Source organism: Galleria mellonella, unplaced genomic scaffold (genome assembly GCF_026898425.1).
Source record: "Galleria mellonella isolate WM207_F2 unplaced genomic scaffold, CSIRO_AGI_GalMel_v1 utg38, whole genome shotgun sequence".
Lineage (NCBI taxonomy): Eukaryota > Metazoa > Arthropoda > Insecta > Lepidoptera > Pyralidae > Galleria > Galleria mellonella.
Window position 1 is genome coordinate 1425490 of NW_026442090.1, and position 21644 is coordinate 1447133.

General features: G+C 32.9%; 1 protein-coding gene across 1 annotated transcript in view; it reads left to right on the forward strand.

The window, feature by feature from the left end:
- LOC113522598 (uncharacterized) overlaps window positions 1-21644 on the forward strand; it is a 407257-nt gene continuing 385613 nt past the window's right edge. The window contains exons 1-17 of the mRNA XM_026908337.3: window positions 1-141; window positions 1181-1255; window positions 1462-1533; window positions 2156-2309; window positions 2722-2861; window positions 3457-3517; window positions 4825-4936; window positions 6220-6315; window positions 6988-7072; window positions 9918-9946; window positions 11572-11653; window positions 12978-13052; window positions 14081-14234; window positions 15733-15872; window positions 16659-16719; window positions 17657-17768; window positions 17906-18001. Coding sequence (XP_026764138.2) covers window positions 1189-1255; window positions 1462-1533; window positions 2156-2309; window positions 2722-2861; window positions 3457-3517; window positions 4825-4936; window positions 6220-6315; window positions 6988-7072; window positions 9918-9946; window positions 11572-11653; window positions 12978-13052; window positions 14081-14234; window positions 15733-15872; window positions 16659-16719; window positions 17657-17768; window positions 17906-18001 — 1536 coding nt within the window. The 5' untranslated portion in view covers window positions 1-141; window positions 1181-1188. The remainder of the gene's footprint in view (window positions 142-1180; window positions 1256-1461; window positions 1534-2155; window positions 2310-2721; window positions 2862-3456; window positions 3518-4824; window positions 4937-6219; window positions 6316-6987; window positions 7073-9917; window positions 9947-11571; window positions 11654-12977; window positions 13053-14080; window positions 14235-15732; window positions 15873-16658; window positions 16720-17656; window positions 17769-17905; window positions 18002-21644) is intronic.

Below are 21644 nucleotides of genomic sequence, written 5' to 3' on the forward strand. Positions count from 1 at the left end.
TGATTATTGAAATCCGTATATAAAGTGCTGTGCTCATATAATTAACAATAATAAGTCGTTTGATTCGGTTTTTAGCTTAATGTGATAAGGCTGGAATTGGATTAATATTACAAATTATATTAATAATATAAAATTGTGAAGGTTTGTGAATAAATTTCTTATTTAATTATATTTAAACATATTAACTAACGATTACCACGTGTGACAATTTTTATTCTAATTTATACTGGAAAGTTCGTGAGTTAAATGCTTTTTTTTTATATCGACAAGCGCAAGTTTTAAATGGTTACATTGAACTTGTCTATATAAATAAAAATCAATTATCGAATGTATTTGTACGTGAACGCATCACTTCGGTACGGCTGCATTTGTTTGGTTAATTCTTCTATGGTTGTATTTACAATTGCCAGGGCAAAGTTTGTATGAAAGACTATGTTTGTAATACTTTCTGTATTGAAGATAATTTATGTAGTGAATAGTTTTAGTTTAATAATTTTCATATAAAAAGTGATCGAGCGAGTGAGACTGAAGACGGTAACTGTAAAGGGATGACTTGGTCTCATTTTTTTCCATGTGATGCCAGGGCCGGCAGCTAGTTTAAAATAAATCTTAAATTTTAAGTACAATTCGATAATGAGAGACTAATAGACAAAAACAAATTACGATGTATATATTTTTATACTATATAAATACTTAAGACTGTTTAATCATTTTAAATATGGACTCGATGATTAATGATTGTAAATCTAACAAACTTTAATTAGTTAATCATTCGTAGATTTAGAACCGTTTCTAAATGGAGCCGTCCTTTTAGACAAGTGGCGAGTGAATTCATCGATGGAAATGTAATCGCTTATACATCGCTTCGCAACGTAATAGTTTATGAGAAAGAATGAGATAGCAACGTTCGGTGTCTTATTCTATCTCGTGGACTCGCTAGCAACGACGTTTCCATGGTTTCGCACGCTGAGGGTCTGCGACGAAATCGAAATTATATCGAATAGATTAGATAGATCAAATAGAGATTTCCTATCATTTGATTTCGAATCGATTACGACAAACGATTTGAAATCAAATCATCTCAAAACGTTCGAAAAATTGTTGTGACGTGAACGAAACCACTTGCAAAACCTAGTGTATATGTAGAACAGTGAAATAATTTTTTATGTATATTTTTCAGCTTCGAAGATGAAACTCCTTGTTGCTTTTGCCATTTTACTGGTCGGTGCCAATGCCAATATTCTGCGGAGTCCGAGTAAGTACTATTTATTTACTATATATAATAATATAAGTACTACTAATTTACTATATACTTTGGATAATATATGCTATGAAAAGGTTTTTTTAATTTATCATAGTTTATTTCCAGCTTTAATTTTTAAAAATTATTAGTAGATGCTTTCACGACCCTCGTTAACTCATAAGACTCACTCTGAGATGTCCGTTGTCTGGTTGTTTCAGGTAACGAAGAACATGTCTCGGAAGACATCAAAAAGCAATATTCTTTCTCGGAACTCTCAACAGAACAATTAGGTAAGGTTTGATGTAATTTCGAATGGATATTTACATGTAAGGATTAATAATATAGTGTCGTTTCAATACATTTTAATTAGAATAAAAACAAAAGAACTGGCCTGACCAAAACACACGCTGCTGATGTACCACAATCGACAATTAAAATAAAAAAAACACTAAGTAACACAAAAATCGAATGTCGAAATTTGTCACTAATTTCATTTCGGCAGTGTATTATTAGTGTGCCATAATCACAACAAAATTTGGTTACCTTTTCATAAAGCTCAATCAATTGTTGCATACCAATTACTACATATAGCTTTCTTTAATCTGTATTTCCTATTACCAATTTTGATCCGATTTTTATAATTTTTTGGCATACGATATGATATATTTTTATCATGTGGTCTCAGCAAAGAATGGGCTACCATTTCTTTTTCGGTGTTGTGTGTATTGTTTGTTTTGTAGTGGGTATAGATTTACTGCTGTAAGATCGCAACTATTATATTCACTTAATGTTTTTTTAATAAAAACAGTTATTATCGCAGTTCAAGGACACCAACGATACCAGGGGTATCACCAATGCGTTACTGGACTTTGAAAGGTATAAATTAACTTGTTTCTTTTATTACTTCTGTAGGTCAACTGATGTTACAACACCTGGATGATTCTCGTTTTGTTGATATAATAGTTGTTGAAATTATCCAAAGAATAAGGGAACAGATTGTTGAGGCCGGACTGGATCCTTTGGAAAAGGATAGATTGGAACTTGAATACACACTGCCAGTTACTGAGTGAGTACATATGTGTAATAAAGTATATTAGCCGAGTAGATTCCGGAATAGAATAGGTTTTTCCTTACTTTCCTGTGCATGTTATAACAGGCGACTAAGGGAACTTAATGGTCTAGGGATGGGCAAGCAGCGTACCTCTTAAAACATCTACAAAAGCCAAATTGCGGTTGCCAACCCAATCTCCTTTTATGGGGAAATCTATGTATGGGAAGCTATAAAGTCAAATGTTTCATTTGAGTATTTTCCAGTAGCTAGTAAGATATCTTATTAGCTAATGGATCCATTTCTTTTATTAAATTTCGGAATATTTGACAGGTTTTTCTTACGACACATTTTAAAAATAGAACTCTGATTTCTAAAAATTTTTTTTCATTGTGATAACTTTTTAAAATCGTATGTTTTATTTCCACAGCCTTTTAAATGTCAACACCTATGTGAATAATTTGGTATTGGCTGGTGCAAGTGACATCGTGATCAACAATATGGATTACAGTATTTTATTGACCAGACTTACTTTCGATATATCTCTGCCCAGGCTCTCAGCTAATATCGGTATGATATTTACAGTTTATGATTAATAATTAGTTTAAAAGGAAAGGTTCTTGAGTGGAGACCCCATACGGGAAGGGAAAGGGATTGTTAGTAATGTAGATTACCAGTCCCATTGCAACAAATACTCTGTCAGGTCGACCTTTCGTGCCCCTCCCCTAGAAACCACCGTATTCAATACCAGGTGTATTCATCACAATGGGCTAACTAACCTGTCTTCATTCTCACCCATCATCCCTCACTGGTGCCCCGCCAGCGTATATTGTTAGCGCAGGTAAGGTTACCATTACATTATCATCCATTAAAAAAAGACCCAGTACATGAAACTCAGTATAGTAAGACACCCTATTAGATGGAGTAACGATCTCAAATCAATTGCAGGGAGTCAGTGAATGCAGGTAGCTCAGGACCGCTCTTTATGGCAGTATATGGAGGAGGCCTATGTTCAGCTGTGAACGGATATTGGCTGAGATGATGATAAAGTTGAATTAGTTTAAACAATTTGATGTTAATTTAAGGTGAATACATAACAATTATGAACTATGTATTCGTAATTTCTCTTGTATTTTTGGTGTTCACGTAACATTTTAATTTCCAGGTAGCTCCGCCTTAGACGTAACCTTTTTTGGTGAATCTTTAACTACAGCCTTACGAGGATAGTAAGTATTGAATACTATCGATATTGGTAATCTACAATATATTATTTTACTCATATCTTTTTACTTTCTCTCTCTTTATTTAAGAGTTTCCTATTGTCGGCGTAAATAATTAATGCATTTTCTTCTAGCCAGCTATTCGTATAGGGAAGTCAAAGATATGGTTTGAGATAGCTCAAGCCATATCTTTGACTTCTCTATACGACATGACACCTAGTGTTTCTTTTATTTGTCTCATGTAGTTATTCCTCGGTCTTACCCTTCCTTTTTTGGCCTTTATTTTTTCTTTTTGCTTTGTTAGTTCTATATTTATTATTTTATCTAATAACTTATTTCTTTTTATAACATGGTGAAATCTATCATAGCCTATTAGTCCCGAAGGAATCTACTAGTTATTGCCGGAATTTTACGAGTTAATACTCGATGGGCTTTAAGTTTTTTATCTTCTTACCTACCTTCTACCTTCTTACTTACCTAAAATTCTTGAACTCCATAAACTCATGAATCGGATGAATATGAATGAAATGGATGAATATGGGGAGATCGAAAAAATGGTGGATGAACTGTCTGAAAGTTGATATGCGTTAAAGAGGAGTGAATGATAGTCCATTGCACCCGTACCAAAAATTGTTTAAAGGCAGATATGATAACACACGCCGCTGATACTCTACCTTGGTTCACCAACTTAATACAGAATGGGTGCTGCATAATAGAATAGGATCTCATATAAACTTGAGGAGTGTATTTACATTATTTGTTTTCCAATGCAAAGCGAATGAAGAGGAACTAGGAAAAAGTAGTGTACGGAATAGGAGGTCGTATGCAGGCCTTCACAGACTACACTGTGATACGTATTGTACCTCTCATGTATTGCCATGCCTGATATTATATCTTAGTAAACTGGGAATCTACCATAATATGAAATTCCAAATTTTCAGATTCAATTTTGTGTTTTCGTTCATATCAAAATCGGCCCAGTAAATGGGACTTAATATTTCATTCGTAATAACTCCTACCATAAAAGTCCAAAGGAATTATATTTTAACATTTTAAAACGGTACGTGTTACGTAATTATAACATCAAATTTGTATTTCGTTCTGTTATTTAATTTCGAAAAAGATTTTATGGTAGACCCTCCAAATGTGAATTTAAAAAAAGAAGTATTGTTCTTTGACAGGGAAGATATGTAATTTTATATGTGTGGTAATGTTAACAGTTCACGTAATCATATTTCACTACAGTAAGAAAGACTTACAAGTCTCTTACAGAGAGAAAGCAACTAACTAAAGCAATATTTACATTATTACAGTATCGCGATCGAAGATATTCGCGTACAGGGTAACGTTCGTTTTAGCATTGGCATCATCAGTGGTATCAGTCTCCACAGCCTTAACATCGACTTCACCCTAGGCGGTATTGAGGTAAATGTTTCACTCTGATCACATTTATTTTCAAGTAAAGTTTTAAATTAAAAAAGAAAAAGATTCATAATTCGGTCGTAATTTTTTATGTTTTTTACCTCATAAATCTGTCAGCCTAATGATAAGCAAGCTGAAGTGGCAATAGGCTGGTTACATAGTTCGAAAAACCGACAACCGAAGGAGAAGAAAGTTTCTTGATCTCGTATGGGCAAACGACTCCCCAATAGATGGAGTGACGACCTTAAATGAGGAAGGGAGTCAGTGGATGCAGGTGGCTCAGGACCGTTCCCTATGGTAGTCTATGGGGAAGACCTATGTCCAAAAGTGGACGGATAATGGATGAAATGATAATGAAATCTGTCAGTTACATATAACCGATTTAGATGAATATGTTTTTTTTCAACGTTTACTAATAGTTTGGTCCCATACAAATTTTATCAAAATCGTGTTATTAAAGTTCTTTTAGTTTTTAAATCAAAATGACCTGGTTTTGTTATAATTGAAATCAGTTTTTTTTTTTTATGGAACGCTATAGCGTTTCAAAAAAATTAATTTCAATTAGAGTTTAATTACCATATATATAATTAAACTCTAATCAAACTAATTCTATATATTGCAAATAAGATACTTTACATAGTCTATTAGGGCAGGTGTTGTTACCAAAAATTCGAACTATTTGTATATACCATACCAAAGGGAGATTTTGTACAAAAGTCGTTTGCTTGGGTACCTCTGTCCCATTCGTGTTTCTACCGTGAAGCAGTTGTGTTTGCATGACTGTGTTTCGGTTTGAAGGGTGGGACATGGCGTGAATTTACAGGGTACAGATGAATAACACCTGAGTCCTCAGGAATGGCAACGCATGGGGTGTATCATGGGCGAAACAGTATACTCTGTTATGTCCATGATACTGCTCATGTCTACAGGCGACGGTTTCCACTTTCCATCAGGTGGGTCGTCAGAATGTTTGCTATTCTAAGTTGTATAAAAAAAAAATAAAGAAAAAAGAATGGCGAACAAGCTGACGGCGTTCCCGATGAAAAATGGTAAGTGTACAAGCATGAACCGCATCATAGATATTACAGAGCGCTGTCATACCTATCGTACTCCTTATGCGTTGCCATTCTTGAGGACTAAGCCATTAATATATTTTGTTTAAAAAAAAAAAACAATAGCCGTGTTTATTGCCCGTTCAGTTTTTTTTTAGAAAAGGTAATAATAAAAAAGTAGGTTAATATTCTTTAGAACATACGTAATATTTATTGTTTTTTCCTTTTTTGTAGTCTCATCTCGATCTGGCAGTCCAGAATGTTAATTACTCGGAAATTCTCAACAACGTCCTAGGAGGTACAATTCCCAATGCAATCGCAGAAAACAGGGTAAGTTATTGTATACTAGCTATATACTGCAGATTTGCTGCTATGTTTTAAGTTAGGACAATGTATGTATCTATTGATGTACCAAATTTCATTGAAATTCATTCAGTAACTTTTACGTATAAGAGTAATAAGTATTCATCCACCACTTGAACTTGAAACTGAAAAAATTTCATCGCCAATTCTGAATCGATTTTCATGATAATATTTTGATGTATTTAATTTTGTGACAATTGGAACTACCAATTATTTTTTGGGAAAAAAACAATTCTACGAAACAAGTCGTATAATACACGAACGCACCGATAAACGTATTAATGCGTTCACGATTGAAGTCACTTGTTTTTTTAACCGACTACAAATAATTTGGGGGGTTTTTATTTCAGTTTTACTTCTATGGTTTCTTACCTTATAACTCCGTCATTTATAAACCGATTTAGAAAACTGTTTTTTTTTATCTGAAAGGATGTACTTTCAGATTGATTCTATAGAAATTTTATCAAAATCAGTTCTTTTTCATTTATAAATAAAAATTCATTTTAGATTATAAATAAAAATAACTAGTTTGTCATTACTAAAGTCTGTTTTACGGTAACACATACGATATAGAGGACTGTGATGTTATGTAGTAAGTTTTTTATTTTTAATAATTGTTTTTCCAATTTTTTTTTATAGGAAGAACTCAACGAGTTGTTGGAGTACATTGTTGCAAATGAAATTGACAAATTTTTGAGCAGCGACGACCAACCTGAAAATATCTGTTAAATAATTATTAATATGTTCTATGGTATATGTAATATTTTATACAGTTCATGATGTAATTAATACAAGTGTTACAAGTACCAGACGACAATGATGTTTTTAGAAATTGCCGGTTCTTTTTTTATAAATTACAGATTTTAAAAATTTATTACGTAAACATTTTAAATAATAACAATATGATAAACATAACGAGTTTGGAGAATTTACAGTAATACACAGATTTACCGTGAGTTGACTCTTGTCACTTTATATAAAATGATTGATATTTATTTTTTATATTTTGTATATTAAAGTATTTTATATGTGGAATTTAAAACGTGCAAATTAAATTGTATTTATTTAATTTTCTATAATAAAAATTTGATAAATATAAAATAATGTATCTAGAAATTTTTATTTACCCGTATTCAGTAAAGTTACATTAACAATTATTTGTAAAATCAAAAGAAATTATTGTAATAGGGCTAGTACTTTAATTGGATTTACACTTACAATATATTATGCGAAGAAAATAAATTAGATTGTTTTTTTTTATTCTATTGGATAATAATGGAATAGTAACTCCGCCCGCACAAACGGTAACTGGCTGGACACATACTAACGGTATATACTAAAGTGACAGGTGAGAGTGAAAAAGCAGGCCAATTAGCCTATCGAGATGAATACACCTGGGATTCAGCACGATGGGTTCCAGGGTGGACCACGTGGAGGTCGATCTGACAAAGACCTTACAATATAACCTATATTGCAAGCAATGTGACTGGTAGTCCGTATTACAAACAATCTCTTTCCCCCAAATTGCATTGTGTTTATTTTTGTTATATTAATTTGAAATAGATTTCAATTTTTTTTTAAATTGAATTTATTTTTAACATTTAGTTACCATACTTTATTTACCATATTTATTTACCATAATTTATCTATTCTTAGTTTATCTATTTACAGACAATCTTTACCATACCTACAAATTCGTACGTAAACCTTGGTATGAGTCCGACCCGCACTTTGGCACTTATTTTGTGCATGTTAAACTATACAAGGTTTTAAAGTTTGTAGTTTTATACGTGGCATATTTAGTAAATAACCTTGACACGTGTTTTAATAGAAATAGCGCAGAAAATAAACAAATAGACAAAATAAAACAGATTTTGTGTTAATTGAAGACTTTGTACAAAAGTCGTTTGCTTGAACACCTCTGTTCCATTCGTGTTTCTACCGTGAAGCAGTTGTGTTTGTATGGCTGTGTTTCGGTTTGATGGGTGAGGTATGGCAGTAAATTAACAGGATACAGAGGAATAACACCTGAGTCCTTAGGAATGGCAACGCATGGCGAAACAGTATACTCTGTTATGTCCATGGTACTGCTTATGTCTATAGGCGACGGTTACCACTTTCCATCAGGTGGGCCGTCAGCTTGTTTGCTATTCTAAGTTGTATAAAAAAAAACTTCTATAATCCACGTTTATGAAGTAGTGGACCAAAAGGTAGTCTAGATAAATAAAAATCAATATCGAACGTTAATAATTCTAACTAATTTTGTTTTTGTTGTGCTTGTAATTGTTAGAACAAGATTTGTACCGAAGAATATGTTTGAATAAAAATTATACCACCCACCTACCCCACCCATCCACCTATTGAATACCACCCACCTACTCCACCCATCCACCTATTGAATGCCACTCACCTACTCTACCTATCCACCTATTGAATACCACCCACTTACCCCACCCATCCACCTACCCCACCCATCTACCTATTGAATACCACCCACCTACTCCATCCATCCACCTATTGAATACCACCCACCTATCTCACCCATCCACCTATTGAATACCACCCACCTACTCCATCCATCCACCTATTGAATACCACCCACCTGCCCCACCCATCCACCTATTGAATTCCCTAAATCTAAACAAGTAGTCAAGTAGGCAGTCGTTTATCATATGTATATATGTATATTTTTATATGAAGATATTAATGTACAAATACTATATAAATGTTTACTTTATGAATGTTTGTTTGTATGTAATTTTAAACTCTGCAGATCTAAAGGTTGACTGGTAGAGAATGCCTATAGCATTGTCTGCCTTTTCTACCACATTTATTGGTTTATAAAGTTAAAATAAATAAATAAATAATTGTAAGGATAAAGTGAAAAATTTAAATTTATTAAAGAAATGAATTAGAAAGAAGACAGTTGGAAGATCTTCAATAATATTGACAGAATTGATACAATATCATTCATTACCAGAGGGTGACTTTGTACAAAAGTCGTTTGCTTGGGTACCTCTGTCCGATTCGTGTTCTACCGTGAAGCAGATGTGTTTGCATGACTGTGTTTCGGTTTGAAGGGTGGAATATGGCAATGAATTTAGAGGGTATAGAGGAATAACATCTGAGTCCTCAGGAATGACAACGCATGGGGGGTATTATAGGCGAAACAGTATACTCTGTTATGTCCATGGTACTGCTCATGTCTATAGGCGACGGTTACTTTTTTCCATCAGGCGGGCCGTCAGCTTGTTTGGTATTCTAAGTAGCATAAAAAAATAGATCAATTTCTTACTTTGTTGTAGCACTAGCTACTAACATGTCATGTAGTAGTCTCATTTTCTTCATTAGTACACCCGTGCGAAGCCAGGGCGGGTGGCTAGTTTTATATAAAAACTTACGTATATTTGCCAACGTACCTAAATGATAGATTATCAGTTACGTAAACCAATTAATACGATATCACAATAATCAACAGCATGCACATCTCTTTGATCATTGATGATTATTTTGCTTTAGTTTTATATCTGATTCAGATCAGTATATAAGTCGCCGTGGCCATTTTTGACATCAAAACCTAGTCTGGTTTGGTGTTTCGGTAAGATCATACTTTGTTTTTTTTTTCTATAACCGACCTCAAAAGTAAGGGGATTCTAAATTAGATTGTATTTTGTTATGTTTGTTACCTTAAAACTCCGTTAATTATAAACCGATTTGGAAAATTGTTTTTTTTTATCTGAAAGGTTATAGGACTAATCTATAAGATTAGTCCCATAGAAATTTTATTAAAATGATTTCAGTAATTTGATTTTGAACTCAAAATGATTTGTTTTGCCTCAATTGAAGTCGGTTCTTGTGTGTGAAACACAATTTTAATTATTGTACATTTGTAAATACATGTTTTAATTTATAAACATCGAGATATACGTATTTAGATTATAGTGTATATTTGCAGTGAAATTGCAGGGTACAGAGGCATAATACTGTAATTTTTCAGGCTTAATATATGGCGTCCCAGTATATTCTGTGTTGTTAATGGTGCTTTAATGTCTATAGGCGATGGTTAGTACTTTCTGTCAAGTTAGTCGTTACCTCGTTAGTCAATATTAATTACAAAAAATATGATGAATTTATTTTTAATTTTAATTTCATTATTTGACATCGGAAACAATTAGTAAACACAATTTATAATTAACTATTAAAAAAGGTATTACATTTTTTTTTATTAGTAGTCTTAAATATTATTTTGTTGTTCGCAATTCGCAAATTAATATGTAATTTTTTTGTATGTATATAACGTTATTTTTATATAATTATTTTAAAATATTTTTTATAAATATTTATATTTATATTTTGTATTAAGTTACGAAACTCGAAGGATCCTAATTTGACATTTAGTTTTTATTTATATTTTTATTTATTTACATTTCATTGCACCATTTACAAAAACAATACATACAATAAATAATGTGAAGTGATATAAAACTATTTATAGCTAAACAATCTGTTCCAGACAACCTTTGTGTAGAGAAATTGTTTTTATTGCGCATGTTATGTGAAATCTTCATATATTTTAAATTGATTTCAATAATAATGTTTCCAATTGATGAAATACACTTCTATGAGGGTTTCATTAATTTTTTCACGAAAACGACGATTTTACGTCATTTTTGTTTATACTGCGTTTAAATTTATCTTTAGCCCCTTTTAACTCTTTTTTTTATACCACTGAGGTGGCAAACAAGCATACGGCTCACTTAACGGTAAGTGGTTACCGTAGCCTATGAACATCTGTAATACCCGAGGTATTACGCGCTCGTTGCTGACCCTGAAGAAACCTCTTTACCCCCCTTTTGAAGACCACATGCTGTAGTCTCTTGGGAGAACCTCGGCAGGGAGCTCTCTTTTTTAGTCTTCGTATTTTTCTGTTACGCCTTGATTGACTCCAATTTTAATTATTTCTCTACATCCTAAGGTTGCCTTTACGAGATCGTTATTTAGGGATAAGGCAGCATATTGTTGCCTCATCATTTTCCTTTTATATGTAATTAACTTTATATAATTAAGTATTTATTTTGTTTGTGTACATATCATATTATTTTATGAAAGGAACAATAAAGAGTTTTCATTCATTCATTCATTCATTCATTTCTATACGAATATATATTTATTATATTTTTTAATTGATATTATATAAATATAAGTTTCATTATATATTTTCAGCATCTATCTTCCGAGATGAAATTCATAATTGCTCTGGCCGTTTTGCTGGTTGGCGCCAACGCCAATATTCTGCGTAGCCCAAGTAAGTATTTTAACACTTTAATAACCTAATACACTTATTGGCTTTCTCATTTCTCAATTAAATTTTGATAGAAACAGAATATATTTTACATTGAAGTTTTTTTCAAAATCGGTTAAGTAGTCTGTTTTTTTTTATAGGTTCTTTAATCTTTAATTATCTTAAATTTCAAATCTCAAAAGTACAGAATCACGATGCGTAATTTCAAAGTAACAATTTAAAGTATTAAATGGCTTTATATTGTAACTATGAAACTCTGGGGCGTTGAAGGGATAGTTAGTAATGTGGACCACCAGTCCCATTGTTAGCTATATGCGCATCGAATCGAATCAAATCAAATCGCATTAGGTCGAACTCCACGTGGTCCCTCCTGGAAACCATCATGTTGAATTCCTGGTGTATTCATCATGATGGGCTAACTTGCCTGTCTTTCTATTGTTACCTATCATCTCTCACTGGTGCCCCGCCAGCGTATACCGTTAGCGCAAACGGCGTTACCATTCCATTATTATTCATAAAATTAAAAACTATGAAACTCTCCACTATAGTATTGCTGGATGTTTATGTATTTATAAATTGGAAAGATTAGATAAGGTACAAATGTTAATGGTACATTTTTGTTTTTAAATAATCATTAACAAATTATCATTAGATTATTAGAAATAGTAATCATGATGACCTTGGACTTAATCTTGAAAAATGGCAACACATGCGGTGTACTAAGGGCATTTTAATGATTATATTATTATTACATTAATTCATAGAATATAATTAATTCATGGTACAGTTTATATCTATAAACACTTACTCCTTTTTATATAAGAGCCTGGCATTATATATATAATATAACCGTTTCAAGTTTTACAAAGTAATATAACAATTTTAAAACCAGTAAAAATGCGGTAGCAAGCACCAGTCTCTCACAAAATTGGTCTTCATATCAAATTGTACCTCAAGTTCCCAAATAAACCATTCATTCATTCACTAAAAAAAAAAATGCCCTTTTTAGTCGAAGTCTAAGTGAAAATTAGTTTTAATGTTTCATCACTATTTCGTTATATTATAATAGTGATCATCGTAGTTTAATCCTTATTAATATTATAAATGTGAAAGTGAGTTTGTTTGTTTGTTATCTTATAGGGTCTTAAGGGTTTAACTAACCAAATCACTATGAAATTTGGTATGCACGTACTATCTGGGATGGAGAAGGGAAGGGTATACATAGTCTACTTTTTGTCCAAGTTAGTAAACATATTCTGGGCACACGGATGTAGTTACAAATAACAGCTAGTTTATATTATAGATTTCATTATTTGATCTTTGACAGCTCGCAATGAATATGCCTCGAGCATCTCTGCGATACAATCTTTCTCGGACCTCTCACTATCAGCTAAGGAGTTAGGTGAGTGTATTTTAATGAACATCTACACGTTATAACTGGTTTTATTTTCATTACATTGGGATTAATTAATTAAAAACCTTTTATTTGTTTTGTATGTTGTATGCTTAGATTATATAGATAGAGCGTCGAGCCTCAAAAACGTGTCAACTTTTTGTCAGCTAATTTTCCAATTACTTGTTTTCTTATCAGTGTTCTATATACTTACGCACACAATGTATCTTGACGTATCTATATTTAATTATTTAATAAATAAAATGAGTTTTTGCGCATTAAAAAGGTGCAGATTTATAATACAAAATGAATATAGAAGTTGTAAAGGAATCACTCATAAATATTTCTCACGCAAAATTGTATGAAAAAGTTGACCTGCTTTTTTCGAAGCATTTGTATTGAGACACTCTATTTATATAATTTAAGGTAGTATGTTAATAAGTGTTAATATTTTAAATATACTACCGTAATTTAATACGACACAACTGCAAGTAAATAATACTTACATATCTGATTTTTAATGCCGAAATTTGGACGTGGACAAATTGCAATTAGAAATTATTAAAATTTTTTTAATAAGACAGATGGATATAGGCTTTATCCAGCATGGAACCTAGTGTTTAATATACTTAAAATACGCGATAAATTGTGAATACCGTGAGTATGGTGTGTAGGATAAATATAGATAAAAATTGTGATATGTTAAATAAAGAAAAATAAAATAATGTGAGGGTAGCCGAAGAAACGGCGCGGGCTGGCAAAAAGAAACGCTGTTCGTGACCAGGACGTAATGCAACATACGTCGAAACGTCAGCAATAAAAATTAGATATGTAAATACTATTTACCTATCGTATATACGTCAAAGGCGGAAAAAAGGTCATCACCCATTTCGACGTCGCCTATATCTATTTTCGAATATATTACAAGTCTGTTATGCAATTTTATTTTAGATAACAAACATTTAACATATTCGTTATTGGAACTTTTAACTAAAATATATAGATATTGCTATATATTGCTTACTGTTATTGTATAGGTAAGCAAATAGCGCAGCACAGGGACGATGCTCGTCTCATCGAGGCAATAATTACTGAGATTATCCAAAGAATAGCCGATCAGATCGTCGCTGCTGGCCTGGACCCTTTGGAAGTGGACAGATTGGAACTGGAATACAGACTGCCAGTTACAGAGTTAGTAACTATATATTTTTTTTTATGCAACTTAGAATGGCAAACAAGCTGACCGCCCACCTCATGGAAAGTGATAACTGTTGCTTATAGACATAAGCAGTACCATGGACATAACATATTTACTATTGATATATAAATAATTATATATCATAAATCCTTAAGAGTTAATATTTATCATTAAATTATTACCAGAGGGAGACTTTGTACAAAAGTCGATTGCTTGGGTACCTCTGTTCCATTCGTGTTTCAACCGTTAAGCAGTTGTGTTTGCATAGCTGTGTTTCGGTTTGAAGGGTGGGATATGGCGTGAAATTACTGGGTACAGAGAAATAACACCTGAGTCCTCAGGAATGGAAACACATGGGGGGTATCATGGGCGAAACAGTATACTCTGTTATGTCTATGGTACTGCTCATGTCTATAGGCGACGGTTACCACTTTCCATCAGGTGGACCGCCAGCTTGTTTGCCATTCTAAGTTGTATAAAAAAAATACATGCAGTAATAAATATTTTTCCTTTATAATTAAATTTTTAGTAATGTAGTTATTAATTTAACCGGAATATAAATTATAATTGTAAATTTAAAAATTTGTTTTAAGAACTCTTGAGTGGTTTTTGGAATCCTCAATTCGCCATAGTAACATTTGCTTCTAATAAAATTGGGATATATGTGAAAGTTTGTAAAGGTGGGTGGATGTATGGATGAATGGATGATGGTTGTTTATTACTTTTTCACGCAAAGACTACTAAATGGATTTGAATGAAATGTGGTTGGTACACGGGTAAGTTATATCCTAAGGACACACAGGATAATTTATATACTGGTTTACGTGAGTAAAGCAGAGTGATACAGCTAGTAAAATTATATGTACAAACAGCAATATTTCCATGTATCTAGGTCACGTGATCATGAACGTCGTAGAAAGAAATGTACGTAATTTTACATGACATGTGTATGTATGTGTAACGTAACAAAGTTTTGATACTATTAATGTGTATATTAAACTTATCTTTATGTTAATTGATGGCAATTTTCTTAACCCACTTCAAAAAGAAGCAGGATCCCAGTTTTCGTTGTATTTTTTGTTTGTTACTTCATACCTTATTCCGTCAGTATTTTTTTTTAATTAAAGTTAATATACAATTCCTTAAATACTAATACTAATATAACGATAAACTTATAAGTAATCTCCCAACGCACCACACCGAGGCAGCCTACCCAAGATATTGGCAGCATTACCTCTTTGGATTGCCAAACTTATCTTTTGGGCAAAGTAGTTACCAGTTCTTGGGTCACCAGTAACCTCGATGAGGCGCTACGATCCGATAAAAAACCGTCAGTTGTAAACCGACTTTTAAAATTCTTGTTTTTTTTAAGAAATTATATTAAAATCGGTTTAGAAGTATAGTTTTTAAATAAAAACTACTGCTTTTGCCAAAATTGAAGCCGTTTTTTTTTCATGGAGCATAATCTTATTATTATTATTTCTTTGACAGCTTGCTGATCGTCACTGGTGAAGTGGAGAACTTGGTGTTGGCTGGCGTGAGCAATATCGCGATAAACAACATCAATTACGGTATTCTCTCAAGCAGACTCACCTTCGACATCTCTCTGCCTAGGATCTCGGCGGTTATCGGTACGATTCTTGCTTACTACATTTAATAGAGTTATTAAGAGCTAGTTAAAGAGAGAGTAAAATTATTTTACATTGTGATTTTGAGGTCATTAGATTCATTTTAAAAGAGAATACTGTCAGTGAAGCTCAGTTCTCTTTTTTTCAAAAGAAGCATTGAATTGAAAAATAAAAATTACAGCTTCTCCAAAAGTTAATGGATGGGAGATAACGTTGTATTATATGGGAAATTTGTTGTTTTTTGTTTCCAAACACCTTCAAAAAGATGGAGATACTCAATTCGGTTGTATTTTTTTATGTTTGTCACCTCATAACTCCGTCAATTGTGAATGGTGAATGGAATACTAAAGAGAGACTTTGTACAAAATTCGTTTGCTTGAGCATCTCTGTCTCATTCGTGTTTCTACCGTGAAGCAGTTGTGTTTGCATGGCTGTGTTTCGGTTTAAAGGGTGGGATATGGCAGTGAATTTACAGGGTACAGAGGAATAACACCTAAGTCCTCAGGAATGGTAACGCATGTGGGGAATCATAGGCGCAACAGTATACTCTGTTATGTCCATGGTACTGCTCATGTCTATGGGCGATAGTGACCACTTTCCATCAGATGAATTGTCACCTTGTTTGCCATTCTAAGTTGCATGAATAAAAGACTTTTCCATTTTAAAGAAAGTATCTATATTCTTCTTTATTTTTTATTGTGTACAAACATAATGTTAAGAACAATTAATTTTAAACGCAATGTACAAAGGCGAGTTATTTATTATTATTATAATTTATTTAATTTTCAGGTGCCTCTTCTTTGGACGTTACCTTCTTTGGGGCATCCTTAACTTCTAGCTTAAGTGGATCGTAAGTAGCTTATATTTATATATCAATTGCTAATTAAAAAAAAAAACATATCATTGTATATATATTTTTTTTTATTTATTACTTAATGCGGTACTAATATTATAAATGTAATAGTGAGTTTGTTTGATTGATTGTTACTTTATAGCGTCTTAATGGCTTAACTAATTTAAGAAAAGTACTATACAAGCCTTGGCCACAACTAGGCATTGATGGACTCACGTATGTGTGCCTCGGCTACGCCTCGACCCATATTTGCACGTTCGTCCATCAATGCCTCAGTTGCTGGCCGCTGCAGTAATGTACTATAGTTGCCTGGGTTTTATAATTAAACACGGTTATAGTTTTTTATACAATTACTAGTATAAAAGTTTGTAATTGTATAAATAACTAGTGATCTTACCCGGCTTCGTTCCGGTGGATAGAATTTTCGAAAATAATATAAAGTCTATGTTATTCGCTGATAATATAGCTTTCTATAGGTGAAAGGAGTTTTACAACCGGTTGTGTAGTTTTTGTGTTTATTCATTACCAACAAACAATAATTTTTTTCCTCTTTATATTAATAGTATTGTATTGTATCAGCCGTTAGAATGAAGAGCTGACAACTAATGGGGAAGGAAGATTCTTGAGTGGCGACCGCGTATGGGTAAACGCAGTGTAGGATGATATCCCCACTAGATGGAGAGACGATCTTAAATGCATTGTAGGGAGTCAGTGGATGCGGGTGGCTCAGGACCGTTCTTTATGGCGATCTATGCGGGAGGCTTATGTCCAGCAGTGGACGGATAATGGCTGAAATGATGATGTATTTGTCGTTAACTGTCCACTCCTGAACATAGCTCCCCTTATGGGGGATATGTAAGGGGGTTTTGCCAGTAGTTGTTACGTTTGGCAAGCGGTGTAACATGTCTAATTATTTTTATTATCACTATTATAGTATCGCTATCGTGGAGCCTCGCGTGCAAGGAGACGTTCGTATCAACATCAGCATCATCGGAGGTATCTCTGTCCGCAGCCTCAGTATTGACTTCACCCTACGCGATATTGAGGTAAGCATTGTACTGTAACTACATTTTTAAATCCAAACGTGCTCAAAAGTGTCTTAATTTTACATATAAATTATGTTTTGGTAAAATTTTAAGTTACGTAAGTCAATAAGTTTAAAAATATTTATTAATTTTTGCAGTCCGACCTGAATCTGGCAATCCAGGGTGTCGACTACTCTGCTCCTCTCAACAACTTGCTTGGAAATGTAATCCCCACCGCAATTGCAGAAAACAGGGTAAGTTCTTTCACATATAACATATTGCTTTGCAAAAAGAGCGACTGTAAACACACTCACGTGCACACACGTACGCACGCGTACACATACACACACACACACACACAAACACACACACACACACACACACACTACGCTACGTGCACACACACACGCACGCACACATACACATATACACACACATACGTGCACGTACACATACACGCACACACACACACACAGACATGGCGATCAGCAATAAAATATTTTGTAGATAATTTTATATTGTAAATATTTGATTTAGAACATGGAATTACGTGTAAATGTAAATTTTACAGCAGCGGTTTTATAAAGATAAACAGCAACTTCAATCAACATAAAATTTATGTGGGACCAATAATACGAGACCATTTGCTCTCGTATTGTGAAAGGAATTGTCAAAATCGATTAAAAAGTTAGTATCAGAAAAAAAAAAATGAAATGAGGACTTACTTTATTTTGGAATATTAAGCAATTGTCACTGCAATTAGTACCATGATTATATAATATAATAATATATATAGTACACATAACTAATTTAGAATGAATACTTGTTGGTACCTAGAATTTATATCTAGAATAAGTTTACTATTGTAATCTTTAGGAGAAAACAATTAGGAGTATCTATCTATCTATCTGCCTAACATACGAGTATATATAATTTTGCGAGTAATTAATTAATTTTTTTTACGAGTAATTCTTTTATTTAAAATACTTTTTATATTTATTTTCAGAGCGAAATAAATGAGCTGATAGAATACATCGTCTGGGTAATCATTGACGCTATTCTGTAAATCGATATATTGATTAATTGACAAAAATGCGAGGAGATGTGAAACAACTGACGTTCAACAACGTGTTATTAAATATACTTTCTCAGTTTTCTAATTAGAAATGTGAATACAACTCTTTGAATTTAAAATGTAATAGATCCAAACCAGTATTTATTTTTAATAAATAACTTACATTTACCGAGTGAATAAATTACAATGTAAATAATTATATCATTGTAAACGAAATGTTAAATACTTAAAGAGCAACAGTGTAATTTGTAATTTTTATTACAAATTAATTTATAAAAATAAATAAATACTAATTGCAACCGTGTTTGATTTTTTTCTACATATTTTTTTAAATAAGTTTATACTGATAGAAATTGTAAACCATGAATGCATGGACATTACGAATAAGTCACCTCCTTTAAGTTCTTTAATGGCAGTCTACAATACTATATTCTTAAATATGTAAATGTAATATAAATAAACAAAACAATTTTTTTTTTTTTTTATCAAGATATTAACAAAGAATGTTTATTTTCACACTGCATGTTTTATGATTTGTAATGAGCGGGTAGAAGAAAATACTTCTGTCTACTTCGGGAGCGTAGACATGACAGCGCTACATCATTCTTCTCGATATTGGTTTGGTAAAAATTTTCAGTTTTGTTGGTACCATACAAGGGGAATTCTACCAGAATGTAGGGATAGGCTTTCTATATAATATTTTGTTGCATCTATATGGCTAATTCTTTTTTAGAATATTCCTTAAAGTGTTGATTACTACTGATGGTTCTTACGGAGAGAAAAAGTAAAAAATTGCCTAAAAAGTCTAAAAACAACACTTTTCTATACGACCATTAAATATATATTATATATATATATATATATATATATATATATATATATATATATATATATATATATATATATATATATAGTATAACTATTTCTCTCCATCCAAAGGTTGCCTGGAAGAGATCGCTTTTAGCGATTAGGTCGCCCATTATTTTCTCATTATGATTATTTTTTGTAATTTTTTATATTTGTAATAAGTTTACTATTGTAATCTTTACTTATAAACGCCTTGCTGGATAAATCATCAATCATTGTTACACACATTACAACATATTTTAAATGTGAAAGTGAGTTTGTTACATCTTGATGTCTTAACGTGTTAACCAAGATGCTTGGGGAGCAAGTCATTGTTAGCAATGAAGTTTAACAGCCCCATCGCTAGCAATATGCCCTTTTAGGTCGACCTCTACGGCGTTCCCCCTGGAAACCATCGTGAACAATTCTTGTTGAATTCGTCACGATGGGTTAACTAACCTGCTTCATCTACACCTATCACTCTTCACTGGTGTTTCGCGGGTGTATACAGATAGCGCGAGTGGGGTTACCATTCCATTATCACCCAATAAAAAACCAAGATGCTTTACTGGCTTTATTGACTACTATATTTGGATACATATACTATACGAGGTGAAGACGGATGTAGGTTACTTTTAATTCAGTCAATGAACATATCCCGATGTTGCTGATGAAGTCCCTTATAAATGGTGAGTGATAAATGGAGAGGTGTGTATATATAATGTATGTATAATGTATATGTTGAAACATGAACAAAAAAAACATTTTAGTAATTTTATGCATTCTGATTTTGTTTCTTTTTTTTTAAATCTTTTGTACATGTATCTTTTTTTATCTTTTTTCACTTTGCTTTTGTATCTTTTGCGGTTTGTGTGCTGTAAGTGATGCAAATAAATTATCTATCTACCTATCTATAATTGAACTAGATTTTGGTCTATTAAAACGCAGAAGAAGTCGCGGTTAAAACTAGTTTAATAAATGTCACGCAACATATTAATCACTCTAATCAGAACTAGATAAAGACACTGATGGCTAAATCATTGCGAAAGAATTGACTTTGTATCAGTGATTGATAATGTACGTGTATAAATCAAATTCAATTAATACTGATTGTGAATTACTATGAATAATGACAATGTTCATCATCGTCATCATCATCATATCATATCCTGTATTGAACATAGGCTTCTATTGGAGAAGTTTTTCCAGAAGTTGTCATGCTTGGCAAGATAACTACTGAAAAAACTTCGCAGATAGGCTTTAGTGATGTTTCAAGTGGGACGCTTTATCAGGTCAATCTCTACGCGGTTCTTGGAAACCATCGTTGTTAAGTCATGGTGAGGGGGAATGAAATTGTTAGTAATGGAGACTGAGAATCCCATTGCTAGAAATATACCCAACCAGGTCGACCTCTTCGCGGTTTTTCCTGGAAACTACCATGGTTAATTCCTGATGAATTCATCATGATGGGTTAACTGGCCTGTTTTCATTCTCATCTATCACCCTTTACTGGTACTCCGCCAGTGTATCCCGTTAGCGCAGGCGAGGTTACCATACCATTTTCACCCATCAAAAAAAAGTCATGGTGATGATTTTTTATTATTATTTCAGACATTAACTGTCCACTGCCGAACATAAGCCTTCCCTATAAGGGCAGTTTTGCCAGTATTTGTCACGCTTGGCAGGCGGGTTGGCAACCACAATTAGGCTTCTAGAGATGTTTTAAGAGGGACGCTAAGAGCTACCCATCCCGCGCCCTCCCTTATTGCGTCTTATGTCACACCCACGGGGAGGGGAGGAGTGGCCTATTTTATGTTAGGGCACACATGGCATGTTGATGATTACGATCAGCTAACTAACCTGACTTTATCATCACCTATCTATCATTTTTCACTGGTACCTCCTGCACTAGTACTGGTACTCCACCAGCGAATACCATTAGCGAAGGCAGGGTTACCATTCATTTACAATATCTT